We start from the raw sequence: 22,381 nt of genomic DNA, 5'->3' as shown, positions 1-22,381 counted from the left end.
AAATAAAATTGAGATTTAGAATTTTTATCCCAAAGGAAAAGGCTATGTGTATTGTCAAATATTTGAAAAAAAGAAACAACACTTTATACTTGCTTATTTTTTCATCTTTTCAAAAAGCTTCCAGTTTTAAATAAAATGTTAGGCTATAGTTACACCTTTGTAAAGGACAAATAAGAATATCATAAAAATTGTTTATCTTTGAGGAAATAATCTTAAACCTTAGTAACTTTAATGATGCCACACATTAGAAAAATCTGAAAAATTCACTAGCTTCCCAAGAGATTTATTTGGAAATTCGTGTAAATAAACGTTATAAAAAAGAGACTGATAAGAGGAATAAAAGTATAGAGGAGAAGTTTTCTAGTTTTACCATCAATAGAATAATATGTTTTCATCACCTCATTCTCTAAGGATGGAAATATTTTCTTAATTATTGTAAAATTCAACATTTATTGTGCAGTGCACACAGTAAAGTCTAAGAGGCCAGAATTTTCAAAAGTAAAAACTAGATATTATATAATTGATTATCAATCAAAATGTACTAAAATATCTCAGATACAGAAGTATCAGGAAGAGATAAATCTCAATTTATCTGGCTAATGGCAAATATAAAGACCATGAATTTAGACAGCACCACCTTTTGAGTGATTCAAGAAGTTTGCATAGTTTGTCCTGTGGTCACAACACTGCTATAAGGAAAGTAGTACTGTCTTTTTACATATGTAAAAACTGAGGCCCAATAATCCTGCCCCCCCCAAAAAAATCAGATTAAGATCTATCTGCACCTAGTTGTAACCACTTAATCACTAACATTTCTGTGTTAATCATTCAGCTGACTTTCAACAGTACTATTTTCTTCACAGTACGCAAGACTGATTTCCAAATTATAGTATTCTGTACACATTTGCATTTTAAGTCTATAATAAATGTTTCCAGTTTTTCATAGCCATTAAACACTGTTAGCTTATAGTAAACAATGGGATAAAGGCACTAAATTTACCAACAGAACTTATCAAAAGGAAGCACCATGCTATATTTCTCTGACAATTGAAATTGGTTAATTTAGGGACAATTTAAAAAATTGTCAACCAACAATAAAGTATTAAATATTGGGGATTCTCAGTCCTAGGTAAGAATACTAAGATGTTCCACATTATGTAAAATTACCATTAAATTATTATTTTTAAAAAATCCTATGCTCCTAAGGAAATAACTACAATATAACATTTCCCCTTCTTGGACTATACAACAGTGAAATTTTAAACTTCATGGATGATTTATGTAAAAACTTATCTAAAATCCACCACAGTTCATTTATACAAGGACTAGAATGTTTCAAGATTATGGCTTCAATTGCATTTTGCAGATTTAAGAGAAATCAATACCGTACTCTAAATTTCATACCTTTTAAAAGATTAGAGATGGACAAAAGAAAGGGGAATAGGAATGGAAGCAATATTATAGCTACAATTATTTTTAAAGCCCCAAAAGATAACAGTTTCCAACAGTAGCAGAAAAGAACAAATGGGGGGTGGTGTGTGTGTCTGTGTAGAGAGAGAGAGAATACCTGCTACTGGGGAGAATGAACTTGGTGGATTTCTTGAGCACAGGAGTTTTGAGTTAAGAACTTTGCAGGTGTTCACACCAAAACTAGCACCAATATGGTGAACTCCTGAGAAGTGTTTAGGGCCTTAGGCAAACCAGTCCAGATCATAAATGAAGCACATTAAAGCTTCTATGACAATCAACAGTGGGATCAAACCCACGAGTGGCTGCTATACTTTTAGCTTAAGTAAGATGGGGAGACAAATGCTTCAAAAATCAAGGAGGGAGGAGGTTGTTGGGGAGAAGAGAATGAAACTAAGTAATTCTACTAAACAAACATCTATCTATATTTTAGCTCCTTCATATAATCCAAATTTCTTTTGTAAAGACCTAGCATTCATTGGTTGTGACTATTTAAGAGGAATTAATAACACTTCCAGGAACAACAGAGCCAATTTATATCATTCAGGCAAAAGCAAGGGTCTGTTGTTGTGGTTATTGTTCCTTAATTACCAAGATTGGCTATGGGTGCATTCCCAAATTTACTGGCAAACCATGTAATATTTTACATGGTTTACTGTATAGACTGGGTAGCTTTGCCTATAGGCTAGCAGTCAACATATTTCTTACCATTTACTTTTCATGCATGAATATATTTACTTGTGAAAATAATGAAGGTCTACTTTTCTGAAGGTAAGTTGTGAGAGTTCAAAAGCAAGTTTATATTCGATGTCAGGAAGCATAACAAGATTCAGTGGGTTTCATCAATCTGATGAATTTCAGTCTATGTAGAAGCAATTAAACAACAGGGCTACACACCTCCTCTTCCTCTGCTTTGTCATGCAGGTCATTGTCATAAGAGGTGTTTAATGAAGTTGTCTTAGGCTCCAGGTAGCAGAGAGATAGAGCGAGAGGAAGGGAAAAGGTGAGTGAGAAAGGAACGGACTGGAAAGCAGAAAGCAGCAGCCCAAAGATGAGGAGAAAAGAAGGAATAAATGAAGGCGATGTGATAGGAACATAATGCTGCAGGTCAGCAGGGAGGAAGGAGACGCAAACCTTGGGGAGGCTGGGGAAAGTGAGGTACCCATCTTCATCAAGCAGTGAAGGGAAGTTGGTGGGAAAGCATTTGCAGAAATTGAATGAAAAGTAACCAAACACAGTATCTTGGTAGTCAGCACCTTTAAGAGTTTTCCCATGGATTGGAGAAGGACAGCAGTGTTTAGCTGGGGATAAGGGAAGATCCAACATAGAATCAAGGGGGGATACTTCAGTATCACCATGCCCTGAGGTTTCACTTAGAGAATTGAATTCCAAGCTCTCTAAAGTGATCTGATCCACCTCCCCAAAGAGGTCTTCCTCTGAAATGTCGGAAAGCACTTCCATTTCAGGGATTGGCAATAGGTTTGCAGATCGAGGTGAAACACAGTGGATGGGAGGTGATGGTGGGTATATGGAAATGGACTATTTATGATTAAATAAAATAAAATGTATGTTTATAAGGGGGAAGAAATGCATAGGGGGTGGGGGTGAGGGAGGAGAGAAAAAAGAAATGGATAGTTAGTGAAAACTTTTACCTAGCAGAATGGAGACTATTCCCAATAGTTGGTTTAAATCAACCATTTTTTGTGACTGTGAATTAGTCATTGAATCTTACTTTAATTACTTTCAACAGATAGTTACCAATAGAGATTCAAAGCATTAGTCAAAAAGCCAACGTTTATAATAGCACAGGAAGAACAAACAGGTGGGGCTGTCAAACCTGAAACGGTCCTAAAATTTCCATTCCCTTAAAACTCACCCTCCAAAACAAACAAGTCGAATTTAATTCAAATTAATTCATCCCTATAAAAAAAGATGAGACTGACCATTTCAGAGACCTGATTGATGGTGAATTTCCCTGACCGACTGCTTTGGATAACTCTGAAGGTGGTACTAACTCCTACTATACCAAAATGATGTTCTATTTGACATAGTTTGTTGATATTTCAAAACCAAATTATTTACAAACCAAGATCATCACAAATTCTTTGAAATTATAATGCAAGGAATTCATTTTTTCCCTACTAGAAAGTACAGTCAAACAATCTATTCTAACATTTTAGTTTCAGTAAGTGATTTCTTTTAAGTCTCTTCAGTTCATCCAACTGCCATCCATAAAACACAGGTTCAGTTTCAGGGATTATATGTTAAAAATTTAAGTTTGGAGAATACAACTAGTAAATATAAGTACTAAGTGAAAATTTCCCTCTTTAAAATTAAAGTAAACTAATTCATAAACTCCATAACAACATTTCTCAGAGAGCACTCAAAAGCATATATACAAAATGATACATGAGGCAAAGCCCAACAATGTATCACATTTTCAGCCTTAATTCACAGGGAAAAATGAAAAAAGACACATGACTGTTAGCCCTGTGAAATTCTGAAATCTACTCAACATTCAATGCAGATGAAAAATCCATCACGGTGTCTGTCACTAGAGGACTCAAATTACATAGTAAGTATATGAAGATAACTGAAGAAATCTAATTACTAAAGCTTGTAAGAATTTATAAAACACATTGCTACCTGAAGAGTCAAGAATCATAACAGACCCAAAAATCTATAATCTTCTGGCATATCTGTAAATGATATCTCTCTCAGAGAAATTAATGTAGTAAACTCAAAATGCTTAGATTTCTGATATATCAAATATTACATATTTGTCTCCAGCATAAGAAAGTATTTTAAAAACTGTATTATTTTAGTTGATCATACCTTTCCTTCAGTAGTAAACTGTAACTGTGGAGTTTTGGTTGGGCTTCTGACCTCCCTTTTGCCATCTCCATCTTGAAATATGCCTTGGCCAGCAACTCCAGGGCCATAAACAGAAACATCACCAGCAGGGCCAGAGATCTCCTTTTGGTCCACAACACCAATAGGTGCTAAGGAAGACGAACATGGAGTTATATTTTATATCATGTATAAAATACCATAGGCTTGACTTTAGGAAGTTGTAAACATCTGTCTGCATGTAGGACCAATTGAAATAAGGGTAATACACACACACACACACACACACACACACACACACACACACACAGGCATGGACTTTATTCATTTCTGCCTCTTGGTTTCCCTGAAATCTGGACTAAAAATACCCCACCTTCTACAGTGGGCTCTTAAACTTTTCCCACTCTCACTCAGACCTTGATGTATGAGAAATTTTTATGCAGAGCAGGTATACAAATCAAACATTTACTGATACAAATCATGATTTTGTCATCCCCATATGAGGACACAACCCACAGTTTAAGAAGTGAGGCTGAGGAACAAAGTTTCTTACACTATGGATTGCAACCCCAAATGAGGATGCAATAACTGAATGTGGGTGGTGGCGAAGTTATGATTATCAAATAAATATTGATTTGTATACCTCTACTTATACATACAGGATCATGTTAAGATTTTCTCAGAGAAAGAGAGACACACAAGTAGAAACTGAAGCCCTGTTCTAAAGAATGCCTTTTCCAATTTGTCTTAATTCTAATGCATTCCTCCTGTTCATCCTATATATGTAGTGTGTTTGAACATATTTGTTTATGTGTTGTCTCTCTCCTTTTAGATTGAAAGTTCATTGACTGTCTTTTTCCTCTTTTTGTATCCTCAGCACTTAATACAGTGTATGGCATAGGGGAAGTTTTTGTAAATTATTCACTGATTCACACAGACATCAAACTAGATCAAGCTTTCATTCTCTAGCTTAGGTTCTTAAATCATCTCCTACCTGGTCACCTTAACCCCTAATCTCACCCTTCTTCAATCCATCCTCCACAAAGCTCATAAAGTAGTACTTCTAAAGTACAGGTAGAAACATGTCATTCCTTTGCTCAGAAAGGTGCTGCAGTTCTCAGCTACTTCAAGGAGGAAATACAAACTCCTAAACCGGGCATTTAAAAGCTCTTTATGACATAGCTTTCATCAATCTTTCTTCTTCACACACTCCATTCAAACTTCCACCTTCATTTCATGGCACAATCTGTTTCTATACTTAGAACATTCTCCCCTCTTCATCTCACAGAATCCCTAGCTTCCTTCCAGGCTTTGGTCAAGGGTCTCCTCCTATAGGAAGAGCAATATGTATATATATTCTACCACGTAAATAATGTGTCTGCTCTCCAAGTTCAATAAAAGGCATACTTCTAGAAGTAAGGGATTTTAATACATATTTAAATGCTCAATAAATTCGTATGGAATCAATCACTCACACTCTACTTCACACAATTCTGAGGAGCCAAGATACATGGATTTTACTCTAGACAAAGCATTAAAACATATGTTGAGCTTAAAGTATGCTATAATTAACATCATTAGTCATCCAAATAGATCTTGGAGGTCTAATTTGTTTTATTATAGCACTAGTCAATAGGAGGAGCTCTAGGACTAGCTGAATATCTAGGACAAAAAAAGATCAGAACATATTTTGTAGGTAATACTCTAAACAGAACGGGGGTAAAGATTCTAGAAACAATACCCATAACCAAAAAAGAGTTCCCTGCTCTCAAATGGAATTCATCTGACAAACCAAAACTATTACTACGAAAGTTGATTTATGATTATTTAATTATTCAAACACTTTGTCTCTGTGGGTCATCCTTAAGTATTTTACCCCTTCACATGGCAAAAGATTACTGAAAAAATTAACTATAACCTCCAACAATACATTCTCATCTTAGTCAGAAAAATTCAGTATCAAAGTTCAATAAATACTTATTAAGTTGACTAGTATAAATTTAACTGCAGTAATTTTTGTGGGGATAGTTTAAACCCTCCGATTTCTGTTCACAATGAGGTCAATTAACTAATAGGAAGTGTTTATAGAATTTGGGTTGAAAAGGACTACAGAAATCATAAAATCTAACAAACTCTTTAATAAGAATCCTCTCTAAAACTTAACTTGATTTGCTTTCCCTTACAGTGGGGCAGCTAAATGGTACAATGGATAGAATTCTGAACTTGGAATGGGAAAGACTTATCTTCCTAAATTCAAATATGACCTCAGACACTATCTGTGTGACCCTGGGCAATTTACTTAATTTTTAAATTTGCAATTTACTTGCTGAGTTTACCTCTGTTTCCTCAACTGTAAAATGAGATTAAGAAGGAAATGGAAGAACATTCCAGCATCTCTGGCAAGAAAATGTTGTCTCAGACAAGAATTGAAATGACTGAATGACAACATAGTGGGGGGAGAAGAATAACTCCCGCTGGCATTCCGGAGCCAATCTATTCCACTTTGGGGCAGCTTTAATGGTTAGGAAGCTTTCATTCAAATCAAATCTAAATCTGCTTCAATCCATTACTTCCAATAGATATTATCCTTCAAGCTCATAGCCGTCTATAAAGACACTGAACTCTCAAAAAACACTTGACTCATGCTAGAAGGTCAGGACCTTGAAGAAACTTCCAGTTCATTCATTTAAAAGTGTTCCTTTTCCTTATGGTTCTGTGTTAGATTACTTTTTATTTATTTTTTTTTGTTTTTCTTTGAACTCTGTGTGTGTGTGTGTGTATACATTTTCTCTCTCTCCATACACACACACACACACACACACACACACACACACACACACACACACACACACACTCCCCCCCTCATATTGACTCAGCCCTTTGGAGTCAAATAGAATAAACCAGATAACAGTCCTTCAAATACTTGAAATACAGCTATCATATCTCCCTTAAGTCACCTTTTCTCCAGGACAAGTATCTCTAGTCTCTTAACTGGTCTTTATTTGGCATAAAATCCAAGCTGTTTGCTGTTACATGGACACTTGCTAATTTAGCAATGTCCTATCATGCCCATACTAATTTTTTTTCTCTTAGGATTATAAATTTAGAATTCAAAGGGACCTTAGAGGCCATCTACATCTAATGTCTCTTATTGTACAGACCACTGAGGCTTAAAATATTATGTCATTTGCTCACTGTAATAGGCAGAACTAAACATCTCCAATTGTTCCTTAAATTATATTCATAGGGATAGGGATAAGGACTCTATCTGTGATTTCAATGATACTGAGAACTCCCTATAAGGAAACCTCTCTGCCAATCCAGGTTAGCATTTTTTCCCCTGCAGATTATGCTATTTTTATTTTAAAGCAAATCAGGGTCCTATGCACCATGTTTTCTGGGCCTCTAGCTGTACTACAATTACACTTCTAAATCACAAAGTAAGTGACTAGTGCCAGAGAAAGAAAGAGACAGGGAAAGACGACAGACACACACACACACACACAGATATATTTAATGCTGATAGGAGAACAACACATCATCCCATAAACACATCCCATCCTCCTATACTAAAACCATCACTGTGACAATGATGGGGATGAGGAGGTGGGAAGTGATTTATCCATCTTTAACTCTCAATTTAAGCTCATATCTTGAGTTTCGTTTTTCCCTTCAAGGATGCCTTCAAGTATTTAATTTTAATTTGATTGAACCTCCATAAAATGAGTCAGGGAATGGGTAATGCAATATGTCAAAAATGTTATTTATTTTTCTAACAGAATATATTTTAAATCATCTTTGTATTCTTATTTTTTAAAAAATAAAGCTTTTATTCTAAATTCATTTTTTCTTTCTTCATTTATAGGGTTCCAGGGCCTAATCTGTTAGATTCTAAGAAGATGTTTACTTGGTTTACAAGAACATTTGGAAACCATCAGGGTCAATGCTGAATTTTCTTTGGCCTCAATTCATTTAAGCTCAGGTTCCTCTTATCTTTACTTACTGGCCCAAATCAATGTATAAGCCACACAGTGTTTTACAACTTTGTTACAAATATTTGTCATCATTTAATATTTAAAGTCAAATGGTAAAATATACCAAAGTATATCAACATGCCTCTGAAATCAAATTTCCCTGGGTACATAGAAACCATAGAACTTTGATTAATAAATGCTCTAGAAAGGAACTGGAAACTAAATGAACGGCCATCAGTTGGAGAACGGTTGAATAAATAATGGTATATGAATGCTGTAGTATTATTGTTCTATAAGAAATGATCAGCAAACTGATTTCAGAGAAGCCTGGAGAGACTTAGATGAACTGATGCTAAGTGAAGTGAGTAGAACCAAGAGATTATTGTAGACAGCAACAACAACACTATATGATGATCAATTCTGATGGATGTGGTTCTTTTCTACAATGAGATGATTCAGACCAATTCCAATAGACTTGTAGGGAGAGAGCCATCTACATCCAGAGAGAGGACTGTGGGGACTGAATGTGGATTACAACATAGTATTTTCACCTTTTTGCTGCTGTTTGCTTGCTAGTTTTTTCTCTCATTTTTCCCCATTTGATCTGATTTTTCTTGTGCAGCATGATAATTTTGGAAATATGTATAGAAGAACTGCTCATGTATAACATATAATGGATTACTTGCTGTCTAAGGTAGAGGGTGGTGGGAGCACAAAAGAAAAAAGTTTGAATCACAAGGTTTTGCTAGGGTGAATGTTGAAAACTATCTATGCATGTATTTTGAAAATAAAAACCTAAAAAAAAATTTTAAATGCCCTAGAAAGACAGCTCATTTTAAGTCAAGTTGGTCTGGATGCAAATAAAATCTTATCCAAGAAAGATTCTGGTTTCCTTTCTGCTGGGCTGGTGATGGTAGTAGAAAAGGAGGGATGCTGGTGCTTCAGGACTTCTGAATATAAAGGATTTAGGAAAAGATTAGAGACTCCCTTTTCCCTAGTCACTTAGGAGCTAAGGTGGTTTTGGCTCCAGGTCACACAATGGGGAGACTCCAATCCTCAGAAAAGTAGAAAACTCCTTCCCATTGAAATAGGGAATCAGAAAAAAAAATTCTTAAGAAATGGCAGCATTGCACAACTAGGACAAGAGAACAAGAAAATGTCATCCCAATTCATGTGGGGAGAAAAGCAGGATGTTCGATGGGGAGGAAATTAGAGATGCTTCTGAAATAAAGAAAAACAAAAAAAAAGTACTATGTCATATCACATATTGATAAATGTGATGGTAGGGAGTGCTTGATAGTAAATAGTCCTACAGTTCAAATTTATTTTGGAAAAGAAAAAGAAAGGTAAGTGTACCTCCAAATTGCTCACTATATGTCTAGTCATACATCTGCATGAAAAGCCTTCTATTTTGTTTTCTACAATAGCCTTTTTGAGAACACACCCCATCTGATGCAAGACATAGAGCAAAAAAGAATGAACCACTGTGTTATGTTTGGTGCTTGTATCTGCAAACTCATTGTTTTCAGATACACATATACTGTGGCCCTCTGTGTTTACTGGCCACACAAGATGGTGGGCTTCCCTAGGAGGAGCTAAAATGCCTCATATGCTTCAAGAAGACTGGTCTGATATATTGATCATCATGGCAATGTAAAAAGATCACTGGATGAGAAGGCAGAATATATAAAATTTTAGTCCAAACTCCACCACTAACTAGAGATGGGACCTTCGGCAAATTAATTAATTTAATTTAGTTTCAGTTTCTCCCCTCTATCAAATAGAAATAAGTACCATTAGCTGCCCAAATTGCCTTACAAGTTCACATAAAGATCAATTAAGATATGGCAAATAGAAGTGCTTTATAGGAGGCATGTTGTTATTATAAAATTAGCTGGTTGGTGGCAATGGGAAAATTAAAATGAGCCTTGAAGAAAAATAATATTCCAGGATAAATAGCATTTTAAGTCAGAATTTCAAAGAATATAATTTCTTATACTGTAGGCGTTCTGTATGGCTTGTGCAATATGAGCTAGTAAATTTTGGTACTAGAATATCTTAACTGATGAACTAAAGAATTGTTTAACAACTTCTCTATTGAATAAATATAAAAACACACAGAAAAAGTATTCTATTTGTGAGTGTGATCATTTATTCTAGATCATCTTTGTACACTTTTTGGTTTCATTAAAAATAAGTGGCAGTTTCTACAATGATTTCTGTGCTAGAACTTTAGGAACAGTACACTACTGAAAATGGTGGGTGAGGACTATTTCATTTGACTTGGTATTCTTTATTGTTTAACCAAGTATCTGGGACATAGTAGGTGTTCAAAAATGATTATTAATATTTTGTGACAACTAAGGATCTAAGAAATCTCCTTATGCATCATATGTTTTAAGAACTGAGCTAATATAATATGGCAAGGAAATCCCTTCATATTGAGAAAGCATTTTTAAGAGTTTTGGATTCAAGACAATTTCAAATCCCATCTCAGACATTTACTTACTATGTGACCATCAGATAAATTACATAAACTCTGAAGAGTTTTGGTTTGAAAGGGAATAATAATATTTGCATTGTCCCCCACCAAGATGTGGTGAGGAAAGCTCTTAGCAAACATTAAAGCATTAGAGAAATATGAATAATCTAATTTTATTCATATTTTATAAAGGTTATCAAAAAAGTGCTTTTACAAAACAATAAATTTATAATGATTTAGTTCTACTAAGTCAACTGGCTTCTGGTGAGAATCAGCAATCAATTATTTTTATAAAATGAGACTAGCAATCCTACTTTTGTTTCTCTCATGGATTAGAAACTATATTTGGTGCAAATTAAAATAACTTTGAGATACCAACTCTTACCTCTCAGATTGGCTAGTTTGACAGGGAACAATAATCATAAATATTGAGGGGGATGAAAAAACTGGAACACTAATGCAGTATTGGTGGAAATGTGAATTGATCCAACTATTCTGGAGAGCAATCTGGAACTGTGCACAACAGGCTATAAAACTGTGCATACCCTTTGACCCAGAAGGGGCATTACTAGGTTTGTATCTAAAGGAAATCATAAAGGAGGGAAAAGGACATAGATAAAAAATGTTTGTAGCAGCTCTTTTTGAGGTAGCAAATTATTGGAAAATGAGTAGATATCCATCAATTCAGGAATGGCTGAGTAAGTTGTGGTATATGAAGGCAATGGAATATTACTGTTCTATAAAAAATGATGAACAAGTTGATTTTAGAACGGTCTGGAAAGATTTACATGAACTTGATGCTGAGTAAAACAAACAGAACCAGGAATACATTGCACACAGTAACAGCAAGAATGTGTGATAATCAAGTATAAAAAAAACTTGGTCCTTCTCAGTGATTCACTGATTCAAAACAATTCCAATGGACTTTGGAAAGAAAATGCCATCTACATCCAGAAAAAGAACTGGAGACAGGATGTAAATCAACATATGCTATGTTCACTTCTTTTTTCTCTCTCCCATGGTTTTTCCCTTTTGTTCTGATTTTTCTCTTCCAACATGATTCATAAAGCAATGTGTGTTAAAATAAACAAAGAAAAAAAAAAGAAAAAAGAAACTATATTTGGAACTTGTGTTTCTTTGGGTAATAAATCATCTATATAGATCACATCTTATTCAGGCATAGAAGAGATAATACTAACCTATTTCTATATGACACAAGAAAAGAGAAGAAAAGAAAAAGAAAAAGAGAAAAGAAAATGAAGAGGATAAAGGATAAAGTGAGAGGGGGTAGGGAAGCCACATAGATAAATAAATGGACAAAAAAAATCAAGGGTTTGCTTTTTTTTTCCAGGCACTCAGAGGAGGGGCTAGAAAAAGAAAAGCAGAGTCAGCCTCACTTTTGAGAAACTTGGTTTCTAATACAGAGACATTTCACACTGGAGATGTGGGAGGACAAGGAAGAATATTCTGGGATATGATGAGCAGAGCCATAGGGAAACAGAATTATATAGTCCATCCAATACAAACAGCAGTCTTGATTTGATTATGGATCTAGAGAGAGAGAGCTAAAACTGCCATTAAAGTATCTGCACTTTTTTGACTAGAAATATAAAGCAAGAATTATATTGTCATCCATATATCTTTTTTGATCCATCAAAATTTTGGTGTGAAACTACTGAATAAGCTATATATAGTACAATTAGGTTTGTGACTTTATATGTTGCATATGTTGTACATACTACAAACATGTCAATTTCTTTTAAATTATCAGAAAAATGTTATATATATGGAAGCCTAAAATTAAAATTGTACCACTATTTATATATTTACTGAAGTCTCATAGAAGAAAAATATTTTGCAACCAAAATAATAAGAGTAAATTCTAGGTTACTGAAGAGTTCTTCTCAACTAGAAATAGTTATTAGCATTAATTTCATATTTGTATTACAAAGAGACTGAATGATGACTAGCAATAATTCTCCCTAGAAAGAAAAAAATCATATGTCATTGAAATATGAGAAATACTCAATTATATATGAACATTTGAGCCATTAATGTATTTCATAATTTTCTAATTCCTTACAACGTGGTAACCTATATATAATATACCATAAAACCAATCCTTTATTTAAATAATGGAGTTTAACATACTTATCAGAAGAAAGGTTCTTAACCTAGGGTCTGTGAACTAAAAAAGTTGCTAACTACATTTCAATATAACTGGTTTCCTTGATAATCTTATATATCTTATTATATGCATTTTAAAAACATTATTCAGGAACAGAGTTCCAGAGCTAAATAGATTGCCAGAGGTGTCATGATAGAAAAAAATGACAAGAATTCCTTCTCTATAATTGCTTATTTTCTTACCTCCATCAAGACTTCTTGACACCCGTTTGCTAGAGGTACGCTCAAAATATGGAGCTGGTCTGTCTATGAGAGTGCTTGCCTGTCGGGTCTGTGCTTGAGTACGGCCACTATATCGGAACTTAGACCCCAAAGTGAGGAACTTAGCCTTTGGTGGCTGTTCTGGTGACACAAGCCTATACAGGACAAAAATAAAATAAATTTAGAATTTGCAGCTATAATTCAGAAGAAAACTTTGTTAAATTTAAAGGTTTAATTCTTGAATAAGCATCTAACTTCTTAAAGAGAGTATGGTTACTTAATTTTGAAAACAAAGAATCTGAACAAATCCAACCATTTTGGAGAGTAGTTTGGAACTATGCTCAAAAAGTTATCAAACTGTGCATACCCTTTGATCCAGCAGTGTTACTACTGGGATTATATCCCAAAGAGATTATAAAGAAGGGAAAGGGACCTGTATGTGCACGAATGTTTGTGGCAGCCCTTTTTGTAGTGGCTAGAAACTGGAAACTGAGTAGATGCCCATCAGTTGGAGAATGGCTGAATAAATTGTGGTATATGAAAATTATGGAATATTACTGTTCTGTAAGAAATGACCAACAGGATGATTTCAGAAAGGCCTGGAGAGACTTACACGAACTGATGCTAAGTGAAATGAGCAGGACCAGGAGATCATTATATACTTCAACAACAATACTAGATGATGACCAGTCCTGATGGACCAGGCCATCCTCAGCAACGAGATCAACCAAATCATTTCTAATGGAGCAGTAATGAACTGAACTAGCTATATCCAGAAAAAGAACTCTGGGAGATGACTAAAAACCATTACATTGAATTCCCAGTCCCTATATTTATGCACACCTGCATCTTTGATTTCCTTCACAAGCTAATTGTACAATAATTCAGAGTCTGATTCTTTTTGTACAGCAAAATAATGTTTTGGTCATGTATACTTATTGTGTATCTAAGTTATATTTTAATATATTTAACATCTACTGGCCATCCTGCCTTTTGGGGGAGGGGGGGGGGGGGGTAAGAGGTGAAAAATTGGAACAAGAGGTTTGGCAATTGTTAATGCTGTAAAGTTACCCATGTATATATCCTGTAAATTAAAGGCTATTAAAAAAAAAAAAAAAACATTACTCTTTGAAAAAAAAAAAAAAACAAAAACAAAGAATCACAAATATTGTGCTCTAAAGCTCTAAATAAAAAAACAAATATTCCCAGTTCCCTCATCTCATTTCCCTCATATAGAAGTAAAACAGTAAGAAAGGAAGATAAAAAGTCTTTATTAAAAGTCTATGTGCCAAATACTAGGTTAATCATTTTACAAATATTATCTCATTGATCCCAATTAAACGTTATCATCTCCATTTTACAGTTGAAGAAACTGAGGCAGACTGTTCTGGTCACTGTCCAGGGTTCCACAAGATGGTATCTGACTTACATGAATTGATGCTAAGTGAAGTGAGCAGGACCAAGAGAATATTGCACACAGTAATGACAAAATTATTTGATGATCAACTGTGATAGACTTGTCTCTTTTTAACAATAGGTAATCCAAGGCAATTCCCATAGACCTGTAATGGAAACTGCCATCTTCATCCAAAGAGAGAACTATGGACACTGAATGTGGATCACAGCATAGTATTTTCACCTTTTTGTTGTTGTTTGTTTGCTTGTATTTTTTTTTTCTTTCTCATGGTTTTTTTTTTCCCTTTTGACCGGATTTTTCTTGTATAGTATGATGAATATGGAAATATGTTTAGAAGAATTGCACATGTTTAACCTATACCAGATTACTTGCTGTCTCGGGAAGAGGGAAAGTGGAGAGAATGGGGGGCAAAAATTTGAATATTATTAAGAAAAAATGATAGTGTCTGAGGCCATATTCCATTGATCTTTCTAATTCCAGCCCAGAACTCTGTCCATTGTACCATCTGCTTCTAACAAAATCAATTTTAAAAAAATCAACATTATTTCCTTTTTCCTTTGAATTGTGAAAAATATCTAAGGCTGATATAGTCACACTGGTCTTATATGTTTATGGTTTTATATCCTAATGATTGAATCTTTGCTCTTAACTATAACATCACCAAGTAATTTCTTTTTAGTTTTTATTCATGAAGTTTAGAGATACTTCTACAAAAAGACCAGCCAATTCACTGGAACTATTCCACTGAATCATTCTTTCCCATGAAAAAAGAACAGAATGAAAGTAGACCAGCACAGATGACTAACATTTTAGCTTGCCAAAATAATTCCATCACTTAAGCCGTGGGTTCACAAAATGAATGATAAAGTCAACACTGTGGAATATGAAACAATGTAGACTGATGCAATTTTAAATGGGAAAAGGAACCAAAACTTTTAGGTTACTGCAGATGAGAATTGTGTGATCTCGCCAATCTATACCAGGAATGCTAGAATATAAATTCAAAATCCTTCATTGTTGTTCCTGTATCACAACACATTGTGATAACATTGTTCCTGCATCACAACACATTGTGATAACATGATTTAATGGGACAGGATACAGAACCTAAACTCAGGAATATATGGGTTCAAATCTGACATTAGCAGAGTGACCTTAAGGTATACTTCTCAAACATGAAAGCACTAGTAAATACCAGATATGACAATCTGGTCAAGAACAAGCCAAAGGGATTAACTGTGAAATTCAAAATTTGCCTGAAAGCAGGTCTTGAATTTCTCAATCAACTAATGGGTTTAGCCAACCATTTTAAACAATGTAAAGAATGCAGCAAGTCATTTTCCTTCATCTCTCAACTATCATTAACATGTTATTGGCATTTTACAGTTATAAAATAATTTGCTTACATTATCTCATTTGATCTTTACAACAGTGTGTGGGCAGGCGTTCTTATTTACCTTTTACAGATGGGAAAACTTAACCTCAGAAAAATAAAATGATTTGTCCAGGGTCACCCTACCTCTCAGAAGTAGTCTATATGATAGGATCCTACCCAGCTTTATTAGGATTTTAGCACCATTTCCATTTTATTTTAGAAGCCTTTTAGGGCCTTTTTCATCAATGATGAAAAAGTGCCTCCAGCCAATAAAATATTGAATATTCCAACATGCCAAGCTACCCTTGGCAACCTTCCACACACTCAGCATGCTCATCCTATGTAATGTCAAAAAATCTCTAGAATAACAAAATATCAAAATCAAGCCAGTTACTAGAACAAACTGAATTACATTTTTGAATATCTCCCTAAACCAAGTTTGAGTGATTGCTACTATATTGGGCTTCTAATTTTGTAATAATGATAACAATAATAACCATAGCGTCTATGTAGCATTTTAAAGTATACGAAGCACAGAACATGGTATCTGGTTGATTTACACTCAAGAAGTAGAAGCATGGATAAGAATGTAAAATCATACTAGACCCCATGGTTGGGGACCTAAGGGTAACCAAGAGACTGATCCTATGAGGGCTTCCCTAGGGGAAAGTAAGCAGACTATCTGGCAATTTCCTATTTGGATGATTCTTCTTACGTTACATGTGATCACCTGTTTCTTTGTATTGGTATGCAAAAATTTATATTAACCAACTTTCAACAGACTCAGTCAACATAAAACAGTCCATATTTATCTTCATTCATGAAACATTTTTTAGTGGTAATATTTATACTACTGTCATGGGATTATTTTAAGGAAAAGTGGTTTGACAACGATTACTAATTTATTAGTGTATTTAATTGTAACATGAAGAACAATTATTAATAAAAACAGAACTCAAAGAAACAGCATACACATTTATGATCCAAAAAAGGTAAATGGGACCAAAAAAAGTAAATTAGACCTATTATTTACATTAAATTTATTAAAATTTTAATTCAAAAAAGATATATATTTATTTAAAGATTTAATTTGAATCTTCCTATTCTATGGGATAGAATTAAAAAGACTAAAGAACTCATATTTCAATGAGGGGAAAATTGAGGAAAAGTAGCATCCTACATTTTTCTCCCACACTGATAATTAGTTCATTGAGGGCAAAAGAGGTCCTGATTTTCTCTTTTGCATGTCTCTTCTGGAGATTTATGACAAAGTTATAAAAAAGAAATGATAACTTATGATGCACTAAGAGCAACAACAGCATCCATCCATGTACAATGTCAAAAGAACAAGAAAGCCCTTGATAGAAAGAAAACTTCTAAGAGTATAGACAAGAGCTGAAGAAGACAAAACAGCATAGATGGGCTGTAATCTGCATTATTGGAAATATATATATATATATATATATATATATATATTAAATGACATATATATATATATATATATAGACAGTATCTCTTTATATCAAATAAAATAGGGGTCTACCTAGAGTGCCATACAGTTAGCAACTAATAATCTGCCTGAATATAATCTTCAATGGTTAGCATACTCCTCCGTCACATTTCTTTCTAGCCACTGAATTCTCAACTTTGAGCTGTTATTATATAAATTCCATACCCCATTTCTAACTGCTTATATCCTCTCTCCAATCATCTACAACTCTTTCCTTCAAGTTCCACTTTAGAAGTACCCATCCCCTTTCACTAGACCTTCTGAAATATCTGCAACAGTTAATACATTTGCTTTCATTTTTAAACCTGTTTTTTTTTTTTTTCTCACTACTTCAATCTTAAACATCTGGTTCAATCCAGAAGACAGGGCCTTTTCTTTGCCATTCTTTCCAGCTCCTATTTTATTGTCTTTTAACCTTTGACTAACTGCTCACGTTGGAGGGATTTGGAATACTCCTGGCAAGGTTCATTTAATTCATATTTATCATCCAATCAAGACACCAGCTGTTATATATGGACCCCCAGGACACTCTCCTTCCTTCCCCTAAAAATTCAGGATCTAGTTCACAGTTTCTTTCTACCCTAACTCCTAAACTCACACTAGGGAACTATACATACAAAGAGACATACATGCCTTTGATCTTTTCATCACACAGAAATGAAATGCTCCCAAGTTCCTGAACTCCAAAAATTCCTTTTTATCTGATTACAATCTTTTATCATCTCATCCTTCCTTCTGCATTTCAATCCCAAATTCTGTTTCTTCTCCTCACCATGACTTCCAACCCCTCCACACTTCAGATCTTTCCAAGGCCACACAGACTTCCACTTGCTATACTCTCCTCTCTTCCTCATCTCATCCATTTAGTGAATCTAATTTTATCCTATCCTCTATACTTGAATTCCACAGTTCCTTAATTCTACTGAAGATCTTTTCAAGTCCCAGGCTTGGAGTATTCTTATCATCCTCTGCATTCATTCCTACTTTCATGTTGCTGAATACAGCAGGAGAAAATCATGAAATCAGGACTAGGTCCACTAAAAATTCATGTTAAATAATCTCAATGTGGGCCTGATTGTGGCAAGATATTCTTTTAAAACCTCCTGATGGATTCGCTATCCCACTGACTCAACAGATTTTCCAAACTTTCTCAATCTCTCTCCCACACAATGGCTTTCATTCTCGTTCTTCAAGCTGAGAATCCTACCTTATAAATCATTGGAAAAGTTGGGACCATTCAGCCATTCACTAAGACTTCCCTCTTTTCTCTTCCTCCTCATCTCATATTACTCAGTTGCCATCTGCGACTATTGTTGTCTCCATCTAAGTTTGATATGAAGAGTTGAAAATGGTCTTTTCTTTGCCAAAGCAAACCCCTCCACATGCAAAGGGATCCCATTCCATTCAATCTTCTTCAGCAAGTACCTTATCACTGTCACTTCCTCATTAATCTCGAATCTTTCTCTACTGACTACTTCTCTACTGTCCACAAACATCCAGGTTTCCTTCATGTCCCCAAAGTCCTCACCTGATCCATCCTTGCTAGCTATTATTCCTGTTACCTATTATCCTTTATCTCTCTCCTCCACTGTATGGCTGAATTTTTGAGAACACTGTCTACTATGTATATAACCTATCTTAAACCCTATCCTTCTTAGATCTATCTGAAGCCTCAAAAAATTGTCAATCTTCCTCTTCCCCTAATTATTCTCTCTTCTCTATGTTTTTGTTGGACTGCTATCACCTGGTTCTTCCCCTTTTCCTCTTCCTTTTTTTCCTGATTGTCCTCCCTTTTCTCTCCTTGGTTGGCTCTTTATCCAGATCTTCCCCAGTAATCACTGCTTTCTCCTTTGCCGCCTTCTTTTCTTCTATAATATCTTGGTGATTTTAACAGTTTCCGTGGATTTGATTATAATTTCTCAGCAGATGATTCTTCAAGGCTATTTATCCAGGTTTAACCTTTCTGTTGATCTTCAGTCTCCTATCTCTCTCTCTGCCTATAGATACCTTGAATTTAACATGTCCAAAACTCTGGTTTCTTCCCACTTATCTATTACACGTGTTATCTATTACCATCAAGAGGTCCCCTCACAGGTTATAATCTCATGGTCAGTCTCAACTCTTCACTCTGAAACTTCCTTTCCATTATTCAATCTACTGCTGAATCCTGTAGAGTCTTCCTCTAATACTTCTCATATATGCCTCTTTCTCTCCTCTTAGTCATACAGGCTCCTTCTAGCTGCTCTTCTCATATCAAATGTCTCAACCCATTATATTATCTATACAGCTGACAAACAGATGGATCTTCTCAAAGCAGAGGTCTGACCATATAATGCCTCTATTGAAAAAAACTCTAGGACCAAATAAAAAGCCCATAATTGGCTTTTAAAGTCCTTCACAACAACTTGCCCCCTTCTACTTTTCTAGTCTTCTTTCATTCATTCAGTAAACGTTTACGAAGCACTTACCATGTGCCACACACTGTATGATACATGTCAGGGATAGAAAATGAGGCAAAAGACAATTGCTGCACTCAATGGACTTACATAATAAAGGCCAGGAAGAACTTTTTTCTGTTCCTCACACAAAATTCCACCTCTCAACTCCAAGCTTTGTCACTGGCTGCCTCCCATGCCTGGAGTTACTGTATTCTCACTGTTACCTTGTGACTTCCTTTGCTTTCTTCAAGGCTCAGCTCAAACATTACTTTCTGCAAGATATCTTTCCCAGTTCCATCCTCCTTACTCCCAAACTGTTAGAGATTTCCCTCTGAGATTACTTTCAAGTCACCCTGTAGGAATCTTGGTTGTATCTAGGTGTTGGCCTGCTGTATCTTCCGTAAGACTGTGAACATATATATGAGCATCTAGAAGTGTTGTGTTTGGGGGGGTTTTTTTGCCTTTTTTTTTTTAAGCTCCAGAACTGAGGGGGAATACAAAGATCTCCAAATACTTGTTCCTGGCACAAAATAAGTGCTTAATACTTGTTGAGTCTAAATAACTTTCAAATTCACTACATGGGAAATTCTAAAACATTTCTAAACATTTTAATTTTTCTTTTTGTTTGTTACATAGACTCTCTCTGTCTCTGTTTTTCTTCTTCCCTCCTTCCTTTACTCCTTCTCTCCCTCTCCACCCCCTCCCCCTTCCTTCTCCCTCTTCCTCCTCTCTCCCTTTCTTCTTCCCTCTTTCCTCCCTCTGTCTCTCTCTCTCCCTGCCCCCTCTCTCCCTCTTCCTCTTCCTCTCTCTCCCTTTCTTTCTCTTCTATTAAGATAAGAAAGAAGCAGGTGATTCTGAGTCATAGTTGTACCATTAAATATTGGAATCCTACCATTATCAAGTATAATCTTACAATAGTTTAAGTAGGAAAAATGGTCATACAAAAGAACATAAAGAACTCCTTTCAATGATGGAGAAAGGAGGTATTATACAACCTACACAAGCCAGCATGCAGAATCAGGTCAAAACTTGACTTAAAAGGCCCATAAGAATAAGGAGTAACCTATACAATCTACACTGTTGCTTCTATGCAAATAAGAAAATTGATTTTCTTTTCATAGGATATTATAAATGATTCTGTCTAGATGCATTTTATTAAAAGACATTTTGTAAACATGACAGATCTATTCTCAGGCCTAAAAATAAAGAGAAAACCTTTGCATTAAGTTGTGAGTCATCATCTTGTACAAAGAAAACACAAAAGATATAACTTCGGGACAATTGAATTTATAGTCTTTCAAACTGGGATTAAAAAGCTTTCTGAAGCTTCCTGTTTCAATAGATATTGCATTCTCATGCACAAACTTCCAGAATGTGACTAAGACATGTGACTAGAAATTTTCTAATGACATAGCAAGGCCCAGGGAAATTGCCTCAACTACACAAAGTGTTTTCTTGTGTCCAGAGACCTTTGAATCAATAGATAGACTGATTAACACAAGAACAAAGCAGTTGGAATAGATAAGAGAAAACAGAGCAACTGCTTTTTAATGAAATTATATGCTGAGCAAATATGATATAAATCTGCCTGAAATATTTCCTAAAAAACACAAAGAGCAGAACCAAAATATTTCAATAATATTTATTCTTTCTGGATTACAAAATATTTGTTTTCTTCAGATAAAACATCTTTCATTCTTAGGCCCTTAAATAGTCTGATAAAATATATTTATCAGTAAGAAAATTACTCTAAGATAGTAAATTAAAATAAAATGACCAAAATTCATATGGATTTTAAAAAAATGCCTCGAGTAAGAGCAAAGGAAAAGACATTAAAAATGAAATCTCCTTGTATACATTTCATCTCTTAAGGCATACATTTAAAGTAGCATAAGGTTTAGCAATGTAAATATTACTAAAGATTCCCAAGAAAAAGAAACAAAACAGATTTTAAAATCCTATTGATTAATAAAGTCACAGTCTCATACATTAATATTAGTGCCACCATTTAAAAACTGTTATGTAAGAACTTGACTAATGCCTTGGTACACAGGGCAATTTGGTTTTAATATGCAAATTTCATGTTTCTTTATTCTATATAGTTCAACAAAATATGACTAAAAATTTTCAGAAAGCATCTCTATAGCAAATATATCCATGTGCAGGGAAAGTAGCATTGTATTGTCAGGATCTGATATTAATGGAAAAATCTACTTGTTTTTTAACTGCCTTTAAGTAAAAAGTACTAAAGAAATATATGGCTTTTTTATTATTATAGCTTTTTATTTATAAAATATATGCATTTTTCAGCACTGACAACTGCAAAACCTTTTGTTCCAATTTTTCGCCTCCTTCCCTCCACTTCCTCCCCTAGATGGCAAGTTGACCAATACATGTTAAATATGTTAAAGTATAAGTTAAATACAATATAATACATGGCTTTTTTTTAAATGCTTCCTTAAAAAATTTTGATTTAAAAA

The 22,381-nt window shown here is 34.6% G+C and overlaps 1 protein-coding gene across 21 annotated transcripts in view; it reads right to left on the bottom strand.

Moving 5' to 3' along the window:
• Nucleotides 1-22,381, bottom strand: part of EPB41L2 (erythrocyte membrane protein band 4.1 like 2) — a 281,401-nt gene that overhangs the window by 45,504 nt on the left and 213,516 nt on the right. For 11 of the 21 annotated variants that reach the window (XM_031964270.1, XM_031964269.1, XM_031964273.1 and 8 more), the window contains exons 11-12: nucleotides 13,144-13,316; nucleotides 4,303-4,469 (exon numbers count right to left, since the gene is read on the bottom strand). In XM_031964270.1, the coding sequence (XP_031820130.1) occupies nucleotides 4,303-4,469; nucleotides 13,144-13,316 (340 nt within the window). Of the gene's footprint in view, nucleotides 1-2,364; nucleotides 3,007-4,302; nucleotides 4,470-13,143; nucleotides 13,317-22,381 lie in introns of all 21 variants that reach the window. The other 10 variants (XM_031964261.1, XM_031964262.1, XM_031964266.1 and 7 more) reach the window with 1 other exon arrangement.

The sequence above is a fragment of the Sarcophilus harrisii genome, chromosome 4 (assembly GCF_902635505.1).
Source record: "Sarcophilus harrisii chromosome 4, mSarHar1.11, whole genome shotgun sequence".
In the NCBI taxonomy this organism is placed as follows: Eukaryota; Metazoa; Chordata; class Mammalia; order Dasyuromorphia; family Dasyuridae; genus Sarcophilus; species Sarcophilus harrisii.
Note: the sequence above shows the minus strand (reverse complement) of the source record. Positions and strands in the feature narration are given on the sequence as shown.